The sequence below is a fragment of the Mchenga conophoros genome, linkage group LG11, assembly GCF_057382185.1.
Source record: "Mchenga conophoros isolate Kocher_MC1m ecotype Shallow Benthic linkage group LG11, M_conophoros_male_GT1.1, whole genome shotgun sequence".
Lineage (NCBI taxonomy): Eukaryota > Metazoa > Chordata > Actinopteri > Cichliformes > Cichlidae > Mchenga > Mchenga conophoros.
Window position 1 is genome coordinate 9,252,873 of NC_140536.1, and position 27,295 is coordinate 9,280,167.

At 41.3% G+C, this 27,295-nt stretch overlaps 1 protein-coding gene across 2 annotated transcripts; it reads left to right on the forward strand.

The window, feature by feature from the left end:
• Window positions 1–27,288, forward strand: LOC146563601 (uncharacterized). 2 transcript variants are annotated; one of them, XM_085290787.1, is made up of 11 exons: window positions 1–168; window positions 681–843; window positions 1,021–1,092; window positions 1,190–1,266; window positions 1,900–2,000; window positions 4,959–5,075; window positions 7,213–7,287; window positions 18,790–18,928; window positions 25,965–26,047; window positions 26,191–26,287; window positions 26,396–27,288. In XM_085290787.1, the coding sequence occupies exons 1-11, from the start codon at window positions 109–111 to the stop codon at window positions 26,561–26,563; spliced, it is 1,152 nt and encodes a 383-aa protein (XP_085146913.1). In that variant the 5' UTR covers window positions 1–108; the 3' UTR covers window positions 26,564–27,288. The 2 variants fall into 2 exon arrangements, with proteins under 2 accessions (XP_085146913.1, XP_085146914.1); XM_085290788.1 differs by lacking the exon at window positions 1–168 and adding an exon at window positions 182–568.
• Window positions 27,289–27,295: the final 7 nt, after the last annotated feature.

The window sequence follows — 27,295 nt, forward strand, 5'->3', positions numbered from 1 at the left end:
AAGCCGTCCAGGAAGTCAGGCTATTGCTGTATTGATTTCATTCATTCAATACATTTGTGCATGTAGTGTGAATATTACAACATTTGGTAATAAGTTCATTCATTCAGAATGCGTAGGAGAGCTGAAGCTCCGTCATCAGGCAATGAACCTGCCGTTGCTAATAATAAGGTAACGTAACGATAGCAAGCTGTTTGTGGCTACAGGTGACAGTTCTGCTGGCGAGTATTAGCTGACTGAGTCTACAAGCTAACGTGTGTTTCGGTTAGGTAGATGTCTGCTGGTGATATTTATATTTATTTGCTCTTACAGTGGTTTGGAGCATGAACCAGTTTCTGTCAGCTTTCCATTATTTTGTCCAAAGAGAAGAGGAGCCAAACCCCTTAAACAAAACTGCACTATTTACAGCTTTGTTTGTTTGTTTACGGCTTACTTACGGGTTATCTAATGAATATTTTACTTTCAAACGAATCATTGGCAAGCGATCCTCAAAAAAAGAGAAAAGGAAAATAAAAAAGAATGAATAAACGATCTAAGCAGTAACACTTTTGGGCCTGACTCTACGACTGAGGTTAATAAAATCCAACCTCCACACTTTTGAAACATTTCAGTGTTTAATTATAAATCGAGATGTAGAAGTGAGTGTGCAGTCAACGTTACATTTTCTTTTTTGCATAAATGAGGTTCCGGATCAAAGACGGCCCAGCCAAGCTGAAGTCAAAGGCAGTGTGTCTTACAGCTCCGTGCTCGTCAACATTGGGAAGTGTTTGCTTGTGATCATCCTCGTCCCTCCGTTCCTCAACTACGCCTCCCTTCAGAGAGAAGCACAGATGCTCTTGCCTAAAGGTTCACTCATCTTAAAGTCGTTGTTGCCAACATCAATTTTATGTTTTTCTGCAAAATGTAATGTCATTACTTATTAATTGCGTAATTTAAACAGTTATGAAGTTCTCAAAGCTGAATGAGAAGCACTCAGCGAAGCCTAATCTTTGATTCAGTTTTTTCCCCATGTCTTACATCCAGATGGCCAGATTGTTGATGTTGGTTTGGGTCAAAAGATGCATCTTTTGTGTAAAGGACGAGGAAAACCAGTTGGTAATAAGCTGCCTGTATTTTGTTTTCAATTAGTTTTTTCTGGCACATGGCTCTGTTTTTTAGCTAAGCTCTGCCTGATCAGTCTGTTTTCCTGTAGTTATACTGGATGCACCAACTGGAATGTCCTCAGATGTTTGGTTTCACGTTCAAGAGAATGTTGCATCGCTGACAAAGGTGGGGGTTTGACTCACTCACATTACAGAATTAAATGGGTGTCGTTCTGAATGATACTGTGAAATGTTATAGCATTTTATTAATATGACTGAATTTAATATCTCTAAATATCTGAATTAAATAGATCTAGATTAGTCATTTTTGCCATATGCTGTACATTGAGAGTCAGTCAGTCAGCAGTCACACTGGCTTTCCCTCTGACCACCATGGTGAACTTCCCCCAGAATCTGCGACTACAAATGTGGCTGTGTTTTTGTTGTTTGGGTCGTGCTGGGACAGCCCTTGCAGTATCTCTGCCAGCCTCTGTCAGCCTGGTCTTTCTGCCGGCAGAAAGTCCAGGCTGACAGCCTGCCCCATGTTGTTTGTCTGAAATGTGACCCAGATGAAGTCATAGCCATGTTGCGGAAGGGCCTGACACATAAAGTGAAAAAAGACTGCATAAGCAACAACAAGAAAAACAAACATACAGAGCAATGTTTACGCTTGTATCTGGATCTTTTTAGGGCTACTCAGCCATCATGCATTTTTAAAGCGCTTGAACGCAATAAGGCAGGTCTGGACTGTTCTGTAAGGTGAGCTTGGTGTGACTGAAAAAAAAATCTTCTCGCTGTCCTTGTTTGTCACGCTGCTCAGGTGTGTACATACGACAGAATGGGCCTGGGCTTCAGCAAGCGGCTGATGCAGAATGAAACCACGGGAACAGAGAAGGTTTGGGACATGTCAACGACTGGACGGTGAGCGTGCTGTTTTATGAGACCGTCACTCTGAGCAGTTGTAACTATAGACGGCATGTAGAAGACAGACATACGCAATACAGAAATGCACTAAACCTGCACTATTTGTAGTAGGTGATGGGAGAGACAACTCTGGTTGTGAAACACATCAGGTAATATAGAAGTTTATGAGAACGTGCTTCACCTCTCACTTGAATTATTACATCACGAAACATTTTCCTGATCAGTTTGAGGTCACAACCTCTAGTCTCAAGTCATATTTAATATAGCAGGATGTTGATTGTTGATTATTATCCCATTTAGAGTAAAATACATGATAAAGCTTGGCTTGCTTTATTGCTTACCTAGTGGCTTGTTTTCCCCCTGTTTTTCAGTTAGGGCCAGCAATCTGTTTAATAATAAATAAATAAATAAAAAAGATAAAATAGCCAAAATGCCATATTTAAGCCTTTAAAACAATAGTCTACAAATCAGTGGGTGACCTCATCGTAGCTGCAAGATTCTTGTATATGCAGTCTATATTTGTGACATTTAAAATGTGTGTTAATGCCTGCTGCTGTGCAATAATTTTACACTTTAAAACTGCGTCACAGTTAGGATTTGTCTTTTTAAATTCTTGTAATTTTCTTTCTAAATGAATGAGTCTGCTGTTTTTCACTTGCGGGGCCTCCTGTCTCATATATAGGCTGTTGTTGTATTTGTAAACTCAATTTGTATAACTTTAAAAGATGAATTTTCTGTAATACTGATTGCAGGAGGCCAGCATCTGTGTGGAACATACCTGGTTTAATGGCACCTTTTCAGTTTCTATGGCGACCTCGTGTAATGTTTGTATCGGTGTCAGGTCATTGTTTCTCAGCGGCGCACGACGGAAAGTGATATGGGATTTTGAATGCCCGTTTTATTATAAACCCACGGTTGATATCTTCTCTTCTTGCTAAAATGCTAAAGGAGTTATTTAAAACCTTTTCGCACTACTCTGCTCTACATCACACGCGTTGGACGAGGTGCTCAGTAGAAGAAAACGTACCTGTTTTGATGATATGATGAGGCTCGTGACTGATCTCAGTCAGAGTGAAAGCAGAGACAGCGGCAGCTTTTCTAGCACGCTAACCTCCCATCAGTTTCCCATTATACAAGAGTGTTACCCACAATGAGTAAACAAACAGAAGAAGCTGCTGGCCACTCAGCTTGACAAGCTCTAGCTACTGGGAGCTATGGGAGAGAGACAAGCGAGGCAAGCGCGCTTCCAGCAACAATAGCAGACTGTGGCAAGGAGCGTTATGACACAACACTGTCTGAGATGAAAGGAGAGCGGTTGCTTTCACTTTGGTATGTTTTTATTTATGTCTATTTTTTAGGTTTGAATAAGCAAGCACTGCTGACTTTGTTGACCCAGCGGACCGGTTAGCACTGTCGCCTCAGTCCTGGTTTTAAATCTTCCCCGGGGCTTTTCTGTGTGGCGTTGTCATGTTCTCTTCTCATGTCTGTGTGGGCACTGCAGCTTCCTCCCTCAGTCAACATTTTATGACGAAAAAAACCTGTCATCATCAACAACCATGCCATGCTGAAAATCACCTTTCTTCCCTATTATGAATCTCAAATTGAACTTAAATTTTAATAATCTTCTTCGTCTGTAATAATCACGATTCATCCGACTTCTTTGGAACTGTGATCTACAAGATGTTGAATCATGGGGTTTACTTTTTCATTGGACTGCACAGTTGTCCTGTGTATACTTTCTTTTTCACATGATTATCTACTGAGTAAATCAAAGAAAACAGAAAGACAGAAAATGGGGAATATTCTACTTTTCTATCTATTAAAAAACTGAGAGAAAACCCTTTAAAGGTTTCTTGGCAACAGGCAATGTCAGGCATTAATTTTAACCACTGAGCAAAAACGGGCCTTCTTTTGTCTCTTGCAGTGAAGGAGAACAATCCTTATAAAGCATTTTGTTTGTTTGGTATGGTTTTACCTTTTTAGACAACAATTTATGCAACCACTCTCCAGAACATTTAACTCTTTGTTTCCAAAAAGAAACATTTTGCTTCCTTGATGTGACACAAAGCAAAGACCCCAGTACAATAACATCGCAGATTTCACTCGGTGCGTTTGCCATAGCAGAGTAAATATTCACAGGGAATCAGTATTACTTTGATAAAGTAGCTGTTTGGGACTTCTCATTAATGTTCTAGCCGGAGACTGATGTGTGCACATCCTGCTGAACACACTCCAGGCCTCCCCTGCGTCACGCAGCCACAGGATTGGGCTCTAATCATCCTCTCTCTGACATCGTAATGCGTTTGTCGAGCCTTAAATCTGCCTAAGGAATGAGCAGCCGTGATTTGCCGACGGTCAGCAGTCTAGTTTAGTTTGGCGTCCAGCCCGGGGGAAGTGGTCGGCTGCCTGTTTGAGGTGCAAGCAATCAATTTCCCGGGATTCAATATCTGAAGAGGTGTGATGACTCCCTAACCTTAACCCTGTGAGTCTTGTGAAATCTCTTCGTTTCAGGGTGACACCTTGGGTTTGATTTATTAGCACAACAAACCCGGGACGAGCAGATGGCTCTCGCTGCGCCTCATGTAATGATGATGCTCCCCCTGATGATTTAAGTTTGCTGGTGATTGTTTTTCCTGCGGTGTTTTGCAGTGGAAGCGAGCCAGCAGTCCCCCTCCGTTATGCTGTCATTTGGGTTTTTCAGCAGTGCTGTTTATTTTGGTGCCAGATCTGGAAAATTAGACATCAGAAAACTAAAGATACTGCTGATTTGATTTTTTTAAAAAACTGTTTACATTCTTTATTTAGATTATTTTTGCCTCTTAATATAATAATAATGGAAGCAGATTAGAAATTAATGACATTACTGCAGTGCCACCTAGCTAAACAGATATGGTGGCCCAGTTTGCGGTGCATCCTGGTTGTGTGCAGAAGCTCACGAGTGTCGCTGTCTTCCAGGATGGTGGATGATCTGCACCGGCTTCTGGGGGCTGCTGGGATAGTCGGGCCCTTTATCCTGGTGGGCTCTGAGCTTGGCGCACTCAACAGCAGATTCTACACCCACATTCATGATGTGTAAGTACTGCAGACCAAAACTGAGGATTTTGGATGAGGATTGGCATCTAATCCTCCACCCACACCACTAAGTGTTTTCTCAGAGTTACATCAGTTTGGTCAGATTAAACACAGTGATGCCAGTATTACATTATGGAGAAGCGGGATGGTCTGTTTAAAAACTTTAGATTTAGTTTGTTGTTTTTTGGATGAAATCATCTGTAAGTACAACATGAATTCTCTGCTGAAGGAATGCATTTTATACATGCAGTCATGCAATTGGTGCAGAAGAAAGTACCTGATTGTGTTTGGTACCAATTTTCTACAGAGTTTACTTTGCAAAATGAATTGGGAACCAAAATCACATTTCACTATTGATCGGTCTGTTTGGAAGCTATTTGTCGAAAGGAATATTCAGACTTTATTTCACTTTGATTTGGCCACAAACTGAAGTGATTTCCACATCTCCTCCATAAGTGGGAGAGAGTAGACCTGAATTCATTGAACAGGCTATAGTGACAGCAGCACTCCTTTATATGAGTGTGCACAGCTAACATGAAGAAATCCTGGCTATGTTGAACTTGCTTCATAACATAAGAAAGCGGCATTAATAGCAAATTTCAACAGTCTGCGGATCAAAATCATCTTCTTGTGCATCTCCAGGCCACTTTCACCACAGCTGCTGTTTTAGATGAAGAAGCGTGATAACTAAAAACGTAAAAACCCTCAGTTGTCAGTTGTGTATATTGGTACACGAATTTAATTGAATTGTGTTCTTAAAAAGCTTTAAAGGAAACCTGATTATGGACACATGTAGGTAACTTTCTTAACATTAGCATCAGTAGTTTAAATGTGATGTAAAACACTTTCTGCCATGGTTCTTTACTGATGGTTGGAATGGTTTTGGTCCCAATCTGTGAAGATGATTGACCATGATGAATGTAGATGATAGCAGAGGTGGGCGAGGGGAGAGGAGGGTAAAAATTGGTGTTGTTGTAAAAGCCTCCGCTTTCTGTCATCAGCTGTTAGTTTGATCCACAAAATTGCCTCTATCATTTTATGATAAAATCTCTTCTAACAGCAATTTCAAAGATGAATATATACAGTCAAATCTTTTAAGTAAGACTGCATGCCTGAAAATTTCAGGGTTGTGGAGAACCAGCTCTCATCATCAGCCATTATCACTTTTTGCGTGACATTTGGAGATATCGAACAAATTTAAATTAAATTTGCAGTTCTAAAGGAAGCTGGATGTTTGCTTTAAGCCCACGTTTAAGGTCCGTGGTGAAATTGCAGGGTAGGCCTCAAAGTGAAAATGGTTCGAAAGGGGCTTCTAGGGAGCAGCTCCTTTGGAAAGTGCCCGGACGCGTGGCAGAAGATGTCCTTGAGGGGGATATCGGCCAAATTTATATGACTTATTTTGGGGAATTTTAGCGGCTGATTAAATCACACCTTCTGTAGCTTTTTGTCCTGGGACACAAAATAAAAACTTGGAAAATGTATAACTTTAATCTGTATCTTGCAAGTCCCTCAACTTTGTCCATGCTATATGTTAGAGACGACTGTATACTGTGGATTAAGACATACTACACCACCAGCCTACTGTGTGAGTAACTGACTTAAAGTACAGCGCTGGTGGTAATGAATGTCATGCTAAAGATAAGACAAAAATAAAATGTGTGTTACTATTTAAGAGTCCTTCATGTCCTCAGCAAAATTTAAAGAAAGCTCATTTTAAAATTGGTTGATAGACATTTAGGAGTTCTTGACCTCGCATGTTAAAATATATCCCAGTATACGGTCCCATCATCTCACATGACTCACCCTTTTCAGAGACAACGAGGTGATTAACGTGACAAGCAGCCCGTACCAGGGATGAAAGATTTAGGATTCAATCAGGCACAATGTTGCTGCTGTTAAGGGAGAAAATTAAGAAGTGGTGAGTGGATGACACCTTTCCAAATGGAAATATTACCTCGGGATCTGGTGTATGCGTGTGGTCATCTGTCTGTGGGGACAAATCTCCAGGAAGACAAATGAGATGGCGCCATCCATCTCAAGCTCATTACTTCCCAGGCCAGGAGGGTAAAGTGGACAAGAGTAGTCAATGAGTCGTTCTTCATCCGACTGTGTGTGTGTGTCCTCTTGTTGTCCTCAGGCAAGTGTCAGACCTGGTGCTGATTGATCCCATCCCAGAGGACATTTTTGAAGAGGACAAGTGGAAGGAGTACTGGTGAGTTTGTAGTGGAAGGCTTCAGAGGACTGAGTCGGAAGAAGAAAAAAAAGTAAAGATGCAAAGGAGAGAGAGAGAAGATGGAAACATGTCGAAGAAGCAAAAACTGGGAAGGGATGTAGAGTGGGAAAGAAGATTGAGAAAAGAGGAGCGTGGAAAAGGGAGCGAGAAGGATGATAACAGCTCTGAGGGGCAGAGAGGAGGCAGATAAAAAAGCGAGAGGCAGGGAAGAGGTGAAAAAAAGGGAACTGTATCAAGAAAAAAGAGGATTAGCATGAGGGGAAGGGAGGCAGAGGCGCTAGCGAGTCAAACTCTTCCCTTACTGGCATTTATGGCAAGAACAGTTGATTATTTTTAATGGGTGGGGCTCATTAGCATGATTAATTGGAGGCCACAGAAACTCATTAGCTGATTGCACTCACTTGAGCAGGGAACAGATGAGGGGGAAGCCGGGGTTGTGGTGGTGGTCGGAACTGAGTGACAGACAGTGGAATAGCTCTGCTTTAATCCTCCGAGCGATATATGTCAAGTCAGTGTCACAGCATATATCTCATTATGCATTAATTATCATACGCAAGGTGTTAAGTGGGGGGTTGGTTGTTATTAATGATAAGCAAGAGTTCAGAGCAGGACTGTTGGTACCAGGTATGCAGTGCTAACTGTGTTTGTTTACAAGTACGGAGCATGGAGTGAAGCTATTAAAAGGTATTTCTCTGCTGAAGAGATTAGAATTAATCAGATGTACAGATGTACAGATGATACTGAGCTTTGGAGAACCACAAGTTACCATTAAAGGTTTTAAATTGGCAAATAAACATGTTTATCACATCTTCGTTTCCTGTGCAAAAATTCTGCTCGTATATCTTTGTACAGATATAATTAATAAAGGATGCAAGGAGAGGCAAATCAGTTAGAACAGATGCAGACGTAAAGGACTGCGTATGGCATAAGAATGTAAATAACAGGATGGTAAAATCAGTGGTGAAAGGAAGGTTATTTAGTTGTTCCTAAGAAATGTTGCAACCACAGCTCTGTCTGCCAGTATTAGGCCACAGCCTGTATAAGGATGAGTGAAGGCAGATAAGAAATGGATCCCTGAAAATGGCCTAATTTGTACGGGACTCAAAGTGGAGCAGCACCATTTATCAGGGGTATGTGTTCAATTATCCTCTGATTAATAGGCATTCATTTCACTGGGTACATGACACGGCAGCAACGATCCAATTACTCTATGGCTGATTTCATTTATATATTGCTTCTCCAAAGACTTACATTTAGTCAGTTTAAAAAAACAGCTCCATCATCTGCGCTTTGATTTCCATGGATGACTATGTAGGAATGAGGGAAACTGCACGAAGACCCAAAGCATGTTCAGCACCAGTCCGCTCACGCCAGCGTCACCACACCACTGACATTCTTGCGTTACTTCATCATTTTCCTTGTTTTACCTTGTTTGTTTCACAAACTTGCATGTCTTCTCTGTCTTCGATGTAGATTTATTAGCTGTATGACGTCTTATATTATTTGGTGGACATGATAAGTAATGCAGGAGGGAGCAGGACTGCACCTGAGCAGGATTGTGGGGAGACCGTATCAGCTTTGCTCTGGGACTGGAGGATTTACACATCAAAGACCAGCTCATTAACAGAGGCTCTCTCCCAAAATTAGTTCTGTTACATCCTACAAAATGAATCGGCCCCATCTCCTGAGAATGCCATGTGTGTGTGTTCGTGCGCGTGTAGGCGTTTGCTTTTGCACACTTGTTGTAAAGGGTCAGCTTTCTTACTTGGGATTTTGGGCTGCAGACATCGCAGCATGTGTCGCTTTGCTTGCGAGCATAGATAATACCGCCTGATGAAAAATCAAGCAGAGGGTCTATCATTGAGATTAGGAGAAGCCTCGGCGTACGTCTGGACAAATTGCATTCGGCACAAAAGCCGGCCACGGGTCGGGGTCACTCGGCACCGTCCGTTTTTGTTTCACCAGTGTGAGCAGAGAATCATTTTCGTCTTTCCACTTGAAAAAGGAGCCTTATTTCTTTAATTTAAACCAATCTCTCAGTATCTGTTTGTGTGAGCATGTTAATAGACTGGAGTGTGAAATGCATTTCTGAGGCTTTGGTCTTGCTTTATCTGGACTTTGAATATAAAGGCTTTTTTTCATAGACTGAAAAAAAATCAGATAATCTTTTATTTTTTATTTAATCCATAACAGCAGCATTACATGACTGATTGGTCTGAATACTGAACGTTTACTGACAGTGATGTGATCCCATGTAGTGATCTCCATGACATAATCATGCCCATTTTTAATCCAGTGCTGTGTCATGGCATTAAGATCATGGGCACTCAGTATTCATTTTTCAGCCTTGAGATTTCTCCAGATTTTCTGAATCTTTTGATGATATTATATCCTGTCAATGAAGCGATATTCAAAGAAAACCGTTCTGAAATTGTTCCACAATTTTAGAGATATGCTTTTTTGCAGTTAATGAAACTGACCTCTCTAAGATGTTCTTTTGCTACCCAGTCGTGTGACTGACATGTTGCCAATTAAAGTAATTAGTTGCGAGATGTTTTCTTTTAGTACAACTTACTTTTCCAGCCATTTGTTGCTGCCGTCCTAATTTTTTCAGATGTGTTACTGCCATCTAATTCCAAATGAGTCAGTATTTTTTCAATATACCTTCTCTATATTTATTCCAATCCTCTCTGTATATACCAAATCCCTGTAATCTTACCTCGATATCAACTACTGGTGTATTTATAGGTAAATAATACGTTAAGCATTTTCAGATCGCACAGCACTTAATTCTTGCAGCTTATTTTGAAGGCTACAAATATTCAGATGAGCAATTTTTAAACTTTTCTTTTAAAGATGTCTAATAGCTTATAGTTTAATTCCACTGGCATCCTGATTTTAATATTATTACATTAAGATGAGCCACCAAAGTTTCTCTTACAAAGAGCCAAGCGTAGCCGCTTACAGCATAACTGCCCTTTGCTCTAGCGTCGAGTTCAAGTTCAAACTTCCTGTAGCCGTTTCAGCAACACGGTTTATAAGAATTTGTCCTTCATGTGCTCACACACACCACAAGACACATCCAACAAAACACAACAAGGCAGGTAAAAGTTCAAATCTTTTCTTTCTCAGTCATTCATAAACAGTAGTGTGTTCCCATTTTTTTTCATGATGACTTCCTGATCCTTGATCTACAGGAATTCACTAAGATGCTTCGAGCTCTTATCTACGTCTCTTAACTTTCCCCAGTCTATGACTTTGTTCAGTTTGAACTTGATTGGCGTCCGTTTTTAGCCTGGTGATTAGTAGTTCACTCTGAGCAATCTCAGGTTATTCCATCAATCATGTCATTCCTTTTGCTTTGTTTTTTTTTCAGCTTAATCCAAACACTCGACTAGGAAATTGGTTCTTTTGTTTTATGAATCAAGTATTGTATCTGTAAAGAATCTAAATGGTGATTCTTCTCTTTTTAACTCCTCATACATTTTCTTGCTGAGCAAGCATTTCTTTGAGAAAGACCGAATGTACAAACTCTGCCTCGGTTACAGTCCTCTCGTTCGTCCATGTTGTCTGTTTTTTCTCATTTCCTCTCTTTCTCTCGCTCTGTAATGATGGATGAAAACTGTGCTGACAGTCAGACTGCCCTGACTCTCTAGATGGCCATTTAATGATCAGAGATTCCAGCTGGAATGAGACAGATTGGTTGGTGTTAAGTACCAAAACAATTACACTAACAATGCTGCATTTAAAGCAAGAGTTTTGCTGTGGTTTTACACACTCCTGTCTTCTGCAGCCAGGCGTGCACACGTGTGATATAAAACTAATTTAAGCCATTGGGAATATATTTGCTCAGAGAGCAGAAACGGAGGGGAGTGGTCTTGTCTAATGGGATGGTCCTTCTAATGAATGCTGATTGACTGACAGACGCTCCGTTTTAATGTACTATTACTGTGTTTAGTGTAACTCAGTCCTCAGAGGAGCACTGCTTGAACATCTCTTTATCCCTTTCCTCTCAATCTCAGGTCTTTTAAGTGTTTCTAATTATTAGGTGTGTTTTTAGTTTTTGGTGTTTGAATCTATTATCATGTTTAGAACAGAAGAATTCCATCTGAGACCGTCCCAACAAGTTTATGTGCGCGTGCTGTATAAATCCAGCATATTTTCAGTGCATTCTGTTGCTGTAAATTAGAATACATGATGCATGTAAAGAGGAAGATGAAGGAGGTTGTTCTGTAGAGTGTCTCACTGTGGGCCTGACAGCTGTGGCAGTGGGCCTGGATCTAACCCTGAGTGAGTTAAGAGTCCCAAAGTGAAAATGACACTTTGTGCACCATTCATCATCCCGCTGCTCATTAATATTCTCCACAAAGCACGGACACAGACAGACTCCGAGTCATGATAACACAAACATTTATGCATGCACGTACTCTATATTTGCACATCACACGCTGCTGGCCGCACAGCGTGCTGCGTTGTGCAGCAGTTAGACACGTTTCGCAGCTCACCTGGAGCCTGCTCTGCATGACGGGCAGCGTATGACTGTCGTTTTGATTGACGACCCTTCGGCCGCTCACAGCTGCTGCTGGCGTGATTTATAAGCCAGACAGGTTCAGTCCAAGTGTTTCCATCCCGTCCACCCTGTACTTCGTTAGTGGATAAATTTACAGGCGTAACAGAATTTTCTCTCCTCCCCCCTACTTCTGTATGGTCCCTTCCCTTATTGTGATATTTAAACCTTCCAATTATACTCAGATTGCTACAGCAGTAATTTAATACTTTAAGTGGCGTTATGTAATCTCTGAGCTCTCTTGCTCCCTGTCTCCTTTATCCTTCGTTGGTAAACAGCAGCAGCAGTGACGACATGCCCACTTGCCCCCTCAGAGCCCATTCGCTTTCAGCGTCAGTTTGCGTTCAATAACTCACTGGAGAACAGCCCTGCTCTAAAACCTCCTCGGGGATCCTCTGCTGAGATTGGCAGCAACCACCCAGCCCCGGGCTGCTGTATGGTGGGAGCAAGGGAAGGGAGTAGAGACTATATTTAATATGAGGAAATATGTCTTGGGGTATGTTTTGTGACATGATAATAAGGCTAGTCAAGTTACACAACACAGTTTCTTCACATATACAGCATGGGTTCTCATCCATTGCTTCATAAGTGTGTCATTCATTATGAATCACACTGTGGTTCTGAAATGGCTCCCACTGTGGCAAGAGCTTCCTGCTGTCTTTCCCTGACTCAGCTGTTCACTGAATCCCCGATGAGTCAGGAATGCCAGTTAATTGTAATTAGAACCACTGTAAGCGTAACTATTGCTGTTATGCTGCGCTAATGAAACAGGGCTGTCCCGGCCCCTGTGTATTTACCCCAGTGTAACCTATAGTATTGATGCAGGGAGGAGGAGGCAGGGAACTGACCGTGGTGCAACACTGGCACCTTGTGGTTGTGCTCAGTATTACATGTCTGTGTTTAACTTTTCCTTTTAATTTAGACAATTATTCCAAGTTATTATGCTCTTATTTCCTGTTTGGAAGGATTCTTAACACTTAAGAAAATGTTTTGCTTGCGAGGTTTCAAAGTGCGTCTCGTACAAATGATGGGTTGGTAATCAAGTGAGATGAACTGGCTTCCAGAGCTGGAAGGAAATCATGGATATTGAGGACTGATTGAAGACAGTGTTTTTATTATTGTTATATGTTATTCATTAGAAAAGGTGAAACGTTCAAAATGAAAAGTAGGATGTCACAGAACCTGGCAACCATCTTGGTAATGCCCCTGGGCACTTATTTGTATAGTTATTGAATCCAGTATTTAAATGAACGTTTTGAATTTTAGAGCTTAATGGCACTGGAAATAAACAACAATAACAACAAAGCTGCATGTATAGAATCACTAGCCAAATCTGATTTGGGGGGAAAAAAATCAAGATATAAAAAATATTAAAAAAAAACTCTACAAGTTGTTCTGAAAACAGAGTATGGACAGAATCAGCATCTCATACTCAGTTTTCCATTATGGATGCAGTAAGATGAGAATAACTGTAAGTGCTCTGACCTACACCTTTAAAACAATAATGAGTAAAAATATCTGCCAGCACATCGTTGAAAGTGTCGTGAATCTCTGCTGTTTGCCTGCATGCTCAGATTTTTCCCTGCGCTGTTGTTAATTGTCTCTTTGGGCTCAAAGAGCTCTCCCATACATTAGTGTTTGCTGAGTGCTGTCTCTCCCGCTCTAATGTCTCTGGAAAAACACACATTTAAGTGGAGCTAAGGGACTTTAATATGAAATTGGTTAGCAACAGAAAATCTAGCTGGAATTCTTTTACTTTGTCAGTGAACGTCTGCCGATCCTTATGTTGTATTTCCTACCTTCCTAAAGCTAGTGTACTCTCTTTTAACGTGTAGTATGTCCAGAGAGTATTCATAGCACTTCACTTGTTTAACATTTAGTCATGTTACAGCCTTATTCCAACATAGATCTAATTTTCTTTTCACTTTAAAATTCTGCACACGAGACCTCGTAACACAAACTGGAAAGGTTTGGTTGAAGTTCTTGCAAATGTTTTCAAAATATAAAACAGTACATCAGTATCAATAACCTTTGTTCAGTACTTTGTTGCAGCAATTACAGCCTCAGGTCTTTCTAAATATGATGCTACGAGCTCTGCTCACCTATTTTTATTTATTTTTTGGCAGTTTCTCTTATTCTTCTTTGCAGACTCTCTCATCAGCCTGGATGGGGGAGTGTCAGTGCACAACTATTTTGAGATCTCTCCAGAGTTTTTCAATCAGGTTTAAGTCTGGGCTCTGGCTGGGCCACTTAAGGACATTCACAGAGAGGTCACTTCTTTGTTATGTTGGCTGCATGTTTAGGGTTGGTGTCCTGTTAGAACCTTTGCCCCAGTCTGAGATCCAGAGTTATCATCAAGGTTGTCTTTGTACATCATCTTTCCCTCAACCCTGACTAGCTCCATGATGCTGCCACCATCACACTTTACTGTAAGGATGATGTTGGCCAGATGATAAGCAGCGCCTTGTTTCCACAAGACACGACGCTCATCATTCAGGTCAAAGTGTTCAATCTGTGTTTGATGAGACCAGAGAATTTTGTCATGGCATGGTGTGTGAATATTTATGTGCATGTCATATTTCTATTTTAAATCGTTAATACATTTCCAGCAAACTTTTTTCTCATTATGGGGCATTGTGTGTAGAATTTTCCAGTGAAAAATTATTTCAATCTATTATGGAAAAAGGTTGAACTAGTGAGGCAGTGTAAATACTGTCCAGGTTTGCTGTAAAAGATGATAAAACATTATAAGAATCAAAATAAAACCCGAATGTTGAATGTTAAAGGTAGAAATGTCCAGGTGTGATTCATTTCTATGTACTGAAGTATGTTGGAAACAGTTTGAATGTGAGTAGTGCTGCACAACACAAGGAGCATGCCTGTTTTATAAAGGTCGGGTTAAAATGTAAAGGTTACCTCACTCGTTTTTTAATGTGTCGCAAATACAACGTAAGAAGTGGCAAAATGTCACTGGGCTGAGGTCTTACTTTTTTCCTGTCCTTGAAGGAGTAGCACTTCCTGTACTGGCTCGTTTTTCATCAAATGTTAGATTTTCTATATTATTTCCATGTTTTAGTAAATTTTTTGGATGCATACAAAATATATACAAAAGGACAGTTTATTCAGGCTGGGCTGATTAATCTACACTGAAAGAGTCAGAGATAAAGGCCCCATCACGTCCACGTTTATACGCCTGCCTTTTTCTAATGGTCTCTACCATTTTTTTTTTCTTAAGAAATCTTCCTTCGGCGTAATAGTTAGGTGAGCCCTCTGTAATAGTCCGTGTTTAAATGTTCTGTGCTCATTGTAATAGTTGGCAGAAGCTCGTGTAATAGTTCGTGTTTTGTGTGTGAGCAGGCTCTCAGGTAACAGAGGCCCTGCATATGAAATGAGATGGTAATGAGGAGGAGGAGGGGAGCCTTATCACTATTGGGCCAAATTCCGACAGTGAATTGCGCAGTTGTAACAAAAGTAACAGAGCGTCCATTCAGCCTGCACTAATCCAGATGGGAAAGTCAAACAGCAGAAAGTCCACGGCACAAACTCATTTCATCACTTTATTAATTTAGATATTGCCTCCTCGCTCCTGTGGGGAGAAGGGAGAAAAAAAAAAAAAAAGAGCCCCTCTGAAATGACCAACATCGGTGAGGCGTTTTGCTCTACATGGTTCCCCCACTTCGTCTCCTCCCGTTATCTGTTTAATTCATCCCGCCAATCTTGGCTGTCTTTACCCACTAAATTTCCCTTTGACACGCATGCCTTGCTTCGCATAATCCTCACTCGGGGGCAGAATTAAAAATGGAAAAAAGAGGAGGGAATAGGACAGGTGGCTGGAGAATCCTTGAAATAATGTTCAGTGCCAGACCCAGCAATGATTTGACCAGATTCGAATTGGAAGGCTGATAGGGAGATTTTTTTTCCACCCCCCCCCTCCTTTATTTTTGGAACCAAGGGGCAAGAAAAGGGTGACAGGTGGAAAATGTGCAGAGAATGAGAAGTCCCTTAAGAGCCAGGTCGAAGAGTCAGTTCTAAATTGTGGTGCCAGAATGACTTCAGGGGAAAACTGTGGAAAGGGAGATGAAAATGTCAAAATGTCACTCTCCGGAGGTCTGATTTGAAAAGTTTTCTCTGTCTACTGAAGACTGAGAATTAGAGCAGTAGTTTCTTTTCTCCCTCTGTCTGTATCCATTATTGACCTGAAGGGTGCGTTTCTTCCACCATGAATATGGCAGATGTGTTATCTTTACACAGCTGCTGGTGGCAGCTGATCGTGCTTTCTCTGCTGTTATTTATCAGCTTTGTCTGACCAATCAGCGGTGATGTGCTTTGCTGGAGCAGAGCTCGATATGCCAAGCTACAGTTCTTTGGGTACCGCATATCAACAACAGGTCAGATGGGTTCGTTTACACATGAAAGGTGCATGTTTGTGTTGGTGATATGATGTGAGCAGGATAATGGAAGGGAAACCTACATGTTGTGAAGTGCAGTTTCTTTGAAGCAATGCTGCCTTGTGCTATTATAATTCAAGTATTGGTAAGTTTGTGGAAAAGAGCTGATGACATTTTTGATTTATCTGAGGTCAAAAATGTCAAGAGTCTAAAGCCATTCTAGTGGCTTTGTTAGGTTGTGTAAGAGTGTGTGTGTATGTAGGGGGGTAACACTACACGATGTTTGGAACTTTAGGTCAGGGGTTCGACTTCCAGCTGTCACAGGCCAAGAGGCAATGTACACCCTGGGCAGGTAACCCGTCTGTCACAGGGCTAACACAGAGAGACGGTCAACCATTCACACTCACATTCACACCTGCGGCCACCAATTAAGCCACTAACTGATTGTCTTTGGACTGTGGGAGGAAGCTAGAGCACGTGGAGAGAACCCATGCAAACACAAGGACACACGGAATGGCTCCACCCAGCTGGTGGATTAGAACCTTCTTGCTTTACATGCACACTGAAATGATGACTTCATCACCTTGATGCTCCAAAGTCTTTCTAAGTGCAGAATCGGACCGTGAGCGGTCACAGACCCTCAACTTCGAAGCAAGTGTTTCAGATGCAGCAAGACAGCAAATTCATTGGATGTGATGACAGTAATTTTCTTGCTTCAGCCTTCAGTGTACTGCAGCATAAAAGAAAACGACCCTTCTCCTTAAATATTTGTACAATAATACTCAATAGACATTTTCCTGATCAGATTATGGTCTCTCTTGCTAGTTTAAACTCTTACTAAATACAAGATGATGTTAATTTTATACAGGTAAAGCAGGGTTATACTTTACGGCCCTGCTATCTTGTGATTTACAAGTTGTTGCTGTATTGTAGTGACTTGTTGTTGTTGTTGTTTTCATATCTGATCCTGGTTTACAAGCCAAAATTGCAATAGCCAAAGGACTCAAAGAATCCAATTGGTCACCCTGCAGTGGCTGGGAAGCATATAACCACACATTAAGTGCTGGCCAAATTAGAATTTCAGATGAAATTCAAATTGTAGTTCTTTTGTAGCCATAGGGAGCTAAATTCACATGCATTTGACCTAATGAATGAGATTTGTGCATTTTCTGCCAATCTAAGAATGCCTTTTTTCAGTGATTGGTCTACTTTGCTCCAGCCTATTTTGAGGACACATGAAATATATGATAGTCATACATTCTTGAATACCTGGATTTGCCCTTTTGTTTGTTTTTTTTATTCTTTGTTTTAATAATTTAATATTTTGCAGTTGAAAAATTAACAATTTCTGTTATTTTTTTAAATCCCCAAACCAATTATTCCATTTGTAAAATGATCAATACTTAAGTGTTTAACCGTTCCTTAGCTGGGTGTAACACAGGGGCTGAAAATGTATAGAACCTGTTCACAGTTGTTTCAGATGTTGGAACAGATAGGGCTATAACAGTGCTGAAATCGGATCCAGATCAGACTGAAACAGGTAGGAGTGTCTCTCCGTGCAGGGGTACAGATCTGCAGTGTGCGTGCTCTATGTAGGGGCAGGGTGCGGGGCACGGCAATAGCGGCAGCAGTGGCGAGTGGCACTATTGATTGGGCTCTGCAGGCTGAAACCAGTCAATTCAGAGCACCAGTGAGCCGAAACCGATTGGGGCTCCTGAGTTACAAAATCCTGCAGCTCTACTTCTCTCACCTGCTAAAAAAAAAAAAAAAAAACGGTATTTCTCATTCCCCAGGCAAATGTTTTCAAAGACAAATTTTAAGATTCATGGTTGAAAAAGACTTGAGGAAAAGCAAATAGTATGTGTGACATCGCTGGAGTTGTTACGTGTGGCCTTTCTCAATCATGGCACCATTCAGAGCCTTAGCGTGCTGCTTCACGGTTTAAGACCATCTCACTCATTTACAGCTGTGAAGATTAGGTCTCTGAGGATGACCGCTCATTTAAAGTGTGACTGTTGTAAATTGTTAATTACATTTATTCACAAACATGATTCAGTTTTCTTATCTTACCTGTGTTATAGTTCAGAGCATGTAGCTTATAGCTTGTTTTATTGACAGAGTGCCTTAACTGCAACTGTAAGAACTTTTGAATCATTTTTCGTTTTGCTCTTTTGTCCTTTTCCCAGAAGAAAAAAACACAGAACAAAGAAAAAAGCCAACTTAAACAGAACACAACACAGAATTTCAAATTGTACATATCTCTTTAACATTGTTTCTAACATGAGAAAGCGGTTGCTTTATGTGATAATCTGCGATGAACTGACATTACTACAACAAGCTAGCTAACTAATGTCATGTAGCATTTAGCAAATACGCGAGCTAAATATTCCCAATTGGATATTAAATCTGGGTTCATGAGGAGGAAAGAAACATGACACTATTTTAACGGTTACTGTCACGCTGTTACCACAGGACTTTAAAAAGACGTAGCTGTTCTCCTGCTCAAGGTCTTGTCATTTTTTTCAGGTATGGTAAGGTGGTGCCTTCATTCCAAGCCAAGCAGTTTTCAGCGGCCACGGGGCTGAGCCGCATGCTGATCATACTGGGGGCCATTGAACCGACTGTGAAAGGCGAGAATGTCTCAGAAGAGGTCATTCAGCGACAGGTCAGGCTGACACACTATACAGTGTACATGCGTCTACAGTGAAGCACGTCCTCAACATTAAAACACTGAAATCTTGTGTGAATGTGACACAGCGAGTCCGGTGTGACTTTAAAGGGATTTGGGAGTATGTAACTAATGGTCAGGGTACAGAAGTACTATCATAACATGCCATCTTTGTAGGCTGAATACAGTTTTCCCCCTCCTCCTTTTTCATCTATAGCACGTGTTCTTTTAACTGAATTAAAATCAGCAGTAAAAATTGATATCTTTCAGGCATTCAAATCTTTTCCCTCTCACCTTTTCCCGTGCAGCCACAGGATGGCGCTAATGCGAGAACAATCGCGTCTCCTCCTCAGCAGAGATGCGAGTGGGTGATGATAGCAGGAGCGTTTGTCTTCATAATGTCAGAGACTGTGAATTTGGCATGATATGACACGAGACATTTTAAATAAACCAAAATTGAACCCGTCTCCTGGAGCTCATGCGTGATATCCTGCATCTCGTGATGCCTGCTATATTGTAAAACCTGGCCTTTTGACAGGTCATACGGTGAGTGAGGAAGACGCTGTTAATAAAAGCTACAAGCGTCTTTTGCTGTGTATTGCAGATGAGTTTTTTTCCCCTATAGAGGAGGGAGGAGGGGTTATTTTGCATTCATCCATACTCAGATTTGTCTGTGAATCACACATACAGCTGTGGCACTTCTGCCTGTCATGAAGTCCTGTAGTCTAGTGATGTGCGATACCACTGATTTCCTTTCCGATCCGATACCAAGTAATATTCAGGGTGGTATCGACGATACTGATCCGATACCGATACTTTGTACAAAACGGATTTTATTTATTGTATCTCAAATTATAGCGTCATAATGATTACAGGACATCAGAATACCTTCTTCTTATCACTTAATAATGCAGAGTTCATCATATAGAAATAAAAAAACTAAAGTTGTGTGCTATTTGAACACCTTGCCTGCCTGGAGGACTAAAGGACTCCGTGAGAGACTCTCACCCTAGCAGCACCTGTCCCTCTCCTCCTCTTCAGTTCGCCTCAACATACGCTCGTCATATTTTGTGATATGATTTACTCTGAGGTGTTTGACAAGGTTAGTGATGTTGCCACAACCATACATGCCAACCCTCCCGATTTTTCCGGGAGAATCCCACCCTTCTCCAGATTTTCCACCCGGACAACAAAGTTGAAAAACCATATCGCAGAATTCATAGCGCGGCCCAGCCAATTCCAGTTTCCAACAATGACGGCAGCGACTTAGTTTTAATATCACTCTTATTTCTCTTTCTGGGTCGCAAAAAAACTTTTAACATATTTTCAGGTGAGAATGTAGCTGTGTAAACTTCAAATATCTGAGCCGACCGACACATCGTCTTCAAACCCCCGCGGTCTTTCACCACTCGGGTTAAACATGATATATAAGTCACTTTGATAACTTAAAAATGTTCTTGTTTGGCTTTTTCAGTGTTTTATTTGTTCGTGAGTAAATCGGTTTGGCTGAGATTAAAGTTATTAGATTAGATTAAATTAAATTAAACTTTATTATTCCCTCGGGAGGGTTCCTCCGGGGTTTTCACACAGCTGAATAAACGTCAAACAGAAAACTGATTAAACAGAAGAGTTTACGTCAGTGTCCGGTTATATTTTAGACAGCAAGGAGCAGACAGCAGAGTTTCACTCCACCGAGGGAGCTCGTGACGCACTACCCGGCTTTCTTTAGACCGCGAAGGCCGGTCCTCAGGTGGAAGCAGCCTCTGAATTTGGACACCCCCGCTGTTTCCGGGCCGGCCAATAATAACGGTGACATTTAACGTATTTTATCCGATAAATAAACCCTGTAAAATATATTTATCCGCCCAAACAGCCCTTTTGAATGTCTCCCTAATTCTGAGGTCTCAAGGTTGGCAAGTATGGCCACAACACCTCCCTTTTTTTGCCACATTTATTGCAAACCACGGCTCAGCTGTTTGTGGAGGTAAAATACATCCGCACAATTACGCTCAGCCATTGTTGTGAGTGCGCACGCCAAGGGGCTGCGAGACATTTATACAGCCGTATTTCGCACATGACTATGAAAGGCGGAAGAGGAAGTAGTTCCTTTGAATGTAGGCAATCCGAATGTTATAGTTTCTTTCCACTGTGTTCCTGTTAATGATAAACTACAAATTTACTCTAAATTACTAAAATATCGATATTTTAATGTGAGAATCGATTCTAGAACATAAATGATTGGTATCGAAGGAATCGATATTTCAGGATCGATCCGCACATCACTACTGTAGTCATTTCCACGTCCTATTGAAAAACATCAGAGGCTCGGGGGTAGTAATGGATTTCGATGATGAACAACAACAAGCCAGTATCTTTAAAAGCACGGAGAAATGCTCTCTACACACTGATGCCTGTATTAGCAGAAAAACAAAGGCCGTGACAGTCATGTCAGGGACATTAGAGACAGACTATTAGAGAGAAGTTAATTCCTGCTTCCTTTTTTTTTTTTTTTTTAAACCCTTTAATGAACTTTGAGTGACATTTTTCTAACATCTGCTCACTCGTCTCCTGCAGTTGTCTGTGCGATGCAGTGACGTATGCTAGGGGATGAATGAGAACAGTTCGTTAAGACGCCTTGTTCTCTGCTGCCAGCCACCCACGATTTGATGGCAGCAGTGATGAGGGACCTATTTCAGCTTTTCAAGTGTTACAGTTGTTGCCAAGGAGATAAGGACATCATTGTGCTTGAATTCTCCAAGGACAGAAAAAGGTTTTTTAGACGGGCTAGTGAAGGTTATAATGTACACACAGAGACTCACACACACATACACACCGGACTCAATATAGCATGCATTCCATTTCTCAAGGGCATGTACATGTAACCGCTGCTTAATTGAACTGGACCCGAATTGTTTGCCGCAGTGATGAAAGCACCAAAGGGTGTCTGGTTTCATTGCGTGCAGGTGACAGATGAAGTTAAGGCGAGTTCTGCTCAATTTTGCAAATTCCCGTGAATTCTGAAGCGCGGTGAACTTTTTTCAGCCTGAGAACAAGAGACAGATTTCAGAAGTGTTATCAGTTTGTTCCTTCTCTGAGCTGCTCTGCTGAATGAGATGGACACTGCCTTCACTGCATTCAGATCGGCTTACTATAGAAAACGTTATTACTACTTTTCCCATCTTTTACAAATTATTCTGCTAATATAATTTTTCTGTGGCGGAAAGAAAGAAGTTGGGGGCGTTTTTGTTCTCACTGAAAGACATTGCATTGTGCATGGAGCTGTTTGTCCAAGGATCTTGGGTTTTTAGACAAACATAAAAGGTTTGTATGAGTTGATATGGGATTAGAGGCATATGTGAAGACGGGTAAAAAAGGTGACTGTGGAATAAGGTTATTCACATGCCCCCAAAATTGACTTGTTAATTCTTTAATTGGGATTGCTCAATTACCCATCAGCGGGTATGGGTACCTGCACATTTATTTATTTATTTATTTATTTTTTACTTTTACTGTGCAAAAGTTATTCTAAAGACTCTTCAGAATTTTTTTCCATCATGCAACTCCAATCAATCTAGGGCTGCACAATTTTGCATAAAATGAGAATCACGATTTTTTGGCTTAGAATTGAGATCACGATTCCCTCACGATTTTCTTTTCCAGTATAAATATTTATTGCACTTATTAACTGCACATCAACTTCGTAACAGTTGAAACTGAACATAAAAACAATAAACAAACATAAAAACAACAAATGCCTCACGTTTTGTTGTTGCCGCAAAATGTTGTACTGCTTGAAATTCCGTCTCCACCGTTGCTCGACACTGCGTGTATAGAGCAGGTAGTGCAACAATACAAAAATAGTTGCGGGACGGCACTGTGTAGCGTTTGTCTAGGGTGTTGATCATTTTCCTAAATCCCTCGTTTTGCACAGTGTTGATGGGAGCCATATCTTTGGTCAGGTGATAAGTGATAGCCTCCGTAATTTCTTTGAGTTCGACGTGTATAGGGAAGCGCTGTATAAGGTTCCCGTTATTGGTGTTTGGGTGGTTGACCGGGACGGATTTTCTCCTGTCACTTTCTCGTCATCCCTGACGTGCTCTCCGCTGTTTTTTCCCTGCTAATTTTAGCATCACACGGCACAGCTTCTGTGTCACGTGGTATAAGGCTCCGCCCTTGTCATTTGTTGAGCAGGAAGAGTGAGCGCTTGTTTTCATGCAGAGTACGTCCCGGATCAAAGTGCGGTACAATCGTCGTCGTCTTTTTTTTTCTTTTTCTTTTTTTTTAAAATCGTTGTCATTTGGAAATGAGATCGCACATAAGTATGAATCGAGATCGCGATTTTCTAACGATTAATCGTGCAGCCCTAAATCAATCCCATCATATTCATCAACTAGCACCACAAAGACTCCAAACATTGATTCAGAAAGAACACAGGAAGAATAGGGAGTCCTGCAACTGATGTGAAAAATTATGTGAAAGGCAAAACACAGGCAGGAAGTTTGGTTTAGTTTTTATCTGTAAAGTGCACTTTGTATGAAGTGAAGTGTACAGTATTTTTTACAAACATTAGTTCGCACATTAGTGACATGAGTTCTCGAAAGGATATTTACTTTTAGTGTCTTATAATTTGCACAGAACTTTTTATGTATAAATAATTTTTTTTAATGCGATTCATCACAACAAACTAGGTCTTCTGTTAATCTCACGTTTCTTCATTTAAGGTCTGTCCGATTCATACACTCAACAAAAATATAAACGCAACACCTTTGTTACTGCTCCCATTCCCCATGGGATGGACGTAGAGACCTAAAATTCATTCCAGATACACAATATAACCATCCCTCCCAAACAGTGGTCACAAATCAGTCCAAATGTGTGGTAGTGGGCACATCTGCTATATTGAGATAATCCATCCCACCTCACAGGTGTGCCACATCAGGATGCTGATCGGACATCATGAGTAGTGCACAGGTGTACCTCAGACTGCCCACAACAAAAGGCCACCCTGGAATGTGCAGTTTTGTCTCACAGCAAAATGCCACAGATGCCACAAGCAATGAGGGAGCGTGCAATTGGCATGCTGACAGCAGGAATGTCAACCAGATCTGTCGCCCGTGCATTGAATGTTCATTTCTCAACCATAAGCCGTCTCCACAGGCGTTTCAGAGAATATGGCAGCACATCCAACCGGCCTCACAACCGCAGACCTCGTGTAACCACACCAGCCCAGGACCTCCACATCCAGCAGGTTCACCTCCAAGATCGTCTGAGACCAGCCACCCAGACAGCTGCTGGAACAATTGGTTTGCACAACCAAACAATTTCTGCACAAACTGTCAGAAACCGTCTCAGGGACGCTCAACTGCATGCCCGTCGTCCTCATCGGGGTCTTGACCTGACTCCAGCTCGTCGCCGTAACAGACTTGTGTGGGCAAATGCTCACATTCGATGGCGTCTGGCACGTTGGAGAGGTGTGCGCTTCACGGATGAATCATGGTTCACATTGTTCAGGGCAGATGGCAGCTGAGAATGTCCCAGTTCTTGCATGGCCAGCATACTCATGTCACCCATTGAGCATGTTCGGGATGTGCTTGACCGGCGTATACGACAGCGTGTACCAGTTCCCACGAATATCCAACAACCTCGCACAGCCATTGAAGTGGAGTGGACCAACATTCCACAGGCCACAATTGACAATCTGATAGACTCCATGCGACGATGTGTTGCACTGCATGAGGCAAATGGTGGTCACACCAGATACTGACCGGTTCTGGGTCCCCAGACCCCCAATAGCGCAAAAAACTGCACATTCCAGGGTGGCCTTTTGTTGTGGGCAGTCTGAGGTACACCTGTGCACTACTCATGATGTCAGATCAGCATCCTGATGTGGCACACCTGTGAGGTGGGATGGATTATCTCAATATAGCAGATGTGCCCACTACCACACATTTGGACTGATTTGTGACCACTGTTTGGGAGGGATGGTTATATTGTGTATCTGGAATGAATTTTAGGTCTCTACGTCCATCCCATGGGGAATGGGAGCAGTAACAAAGGTGTTGCGTTTATATTTTTGTTGAGTGTAGATGCACCCTCTATAGGAGCTTTCAGCAGTGGTATTTAACCACACAAGCCACACATTGCTGCACATCAGTGAGCCTCGGTTGATTGAGACCATGCTGCCGGTTTCACAGGTTGTCCTTCTTTGGGCAACTTTTGGCAGGTAAACTGGAACAACATGGCGACAATTGCAGATGTTATCACCCAGTTTCTTTGCCATCACAAGTTGGCCAATGTCAGAGTTGATCAGATACTTGTGCTGCCCATTTTTATTGCGTGCCTGAGAGGAAATCAACGGTCTGTTCAGATCTGTGTTTGGCTGGAGTAACTAAATGCTTTCAGTCTCAAACGGGGAGAGAATGTTTCACCTGTGCAGTTTTGATGAGGTTAACAAGGATACGGTGGATGTTTGCACGCATCTACCTGAATGGTTAGTTTAGTTTTTGTTAAATAGTGACCATCAGCGACCGTGTTTTTTGTTTGTGTTCTCTTTTGTACGGTGGCCCTGAGAGGTCAAACGCTCCAACTTAAGAAAACACCAGCAAAGAGAAAAATGCTGCAAAAGCTCACAAAACACAACTGAAGTTTTTGGGGAGATGATAACGTGATGAAAGTGCAGAACCGAAAAGTTAACAGTAAACAGCGAAGATGTATCCACAATATGTTAGGAAAACGTGATTTTAAAACTCCCATTGCCCTTTTCTCCCTCACAACATCGATGAACTCTCTGAACTTTTAAGCGTGCCTCAGTGCAAACCTTCACTTTATTCCTTCTCTGTTTTTTTTCCATTTCCACTGTGTTTGTGTGTGTGTTTTATGTGCTTTGGCAGCGTTTTTCTATTTGTTGGTGTTTTCTTAAGTTGGAGTCCATTTGACCTCTCAGGGCTGCCGTACATTTCTGATAACTGTGGAAATTCTTTGTTTTTGTTAGCCTGTATTGATCTTTCATGGGGTTTTTTTTCTGTTCCTACAGAAATACCTACAAAGTAACCCTGCGCACCAAAGTGCTGCTGTCGATGAGCATTACTTTCTGAATGAAAGTGCAGCTCAAGTAAGGTATGGTAAAGATATGTAGACGCTCTCCCCCCCCCAGATTTTTCTGGATGGTTTTGCACATTTGCATGTGGAATTCAAAGTGAACTTCAAAAATATTAAACAAAATTATTATTCTGTTTTTTTTTTCTTTTTTTCTTTCAAAGGGACATAACAAAGTTTAAGCCCCTCTCCAGCAGGACATCAGTGAGCGTGCTCACGGGGGACTCCTTTGACATGCAAATGCCAGAACACCTAAACCGAGTGAGTGCCTTTACTGTAACTGCACAACTTCATGCTGCATCATTAGGTCTGGTACAGTGACTGAACAATGCTCTAATAACATGGTAAATCATATTCCCCATGCACCAGATGGTAGCGAAGCTTCAAAAGAGGTTTCTGGAGGATTCCTACCCGTCGGCCAATCACATTCACATAAAAGGAGCAGACCGGCGAATGATCTACAAGAAGCCATCTGCCATCAGCCAGCACCTGAGGAAGCTAGTCAACCAACGACAAGCCAAGCAGCAGAGCGAGTGACCCGTGTCCAAAATGTAACTACACCCCAGACATGAATGGAGTAATAAGACAATCAAGTTACTTTTTTTTTTTTTAAACATTTCTTTGCAGCAATCTGGAACGATTGTCTACACGTCTGCTAAGGTTCATCAAGCAGTCAATTTCAGAACACACTTTTTTGCAGAGCTCTGCTTCATTGGAAGCTTTTTAATTGAAGATAACTGGAGGGTATTCAATGTGATGAAGTATTTCCTGTCTTAGATTCATCTTATCTTTCAAGTTGTTATTTCAGGCTCTTCACCTGATTGGCCAGTACCAAAAAAATTAATATATTATTCCTTATCAATGCAAAGGCCACACACACATCACCGCTCAACCGGATACCTTTTTTTTTTTTTTTTTTTAATCTCACTTGGTTCTGTCTTAATATTCTGCCATGTTATAGCCACAAGGGAAGATACATGGAGTCCTCTTGCGCTGCTGCATCACTTCATTTTGTTACTCGCATATAGCTGACCTCCTGTTTTTTGGACTTTTTTCTTTAAAACTGCAAATGTTTTTCAAAAATAAATCTTTATATATATATATATATATATAAGTGTTTGTTTGTTTGTTTGTTTGTATAACACTGCAGTGATCTTATTTTCTGGTATAGATTCATGTGAAAGAAACACCAGAAAGCACTGGTTTATCCTGAGGATTTAAGTTTAATTATGACACCACATCAAAATAAAAATTTCCAACAGATCTGGA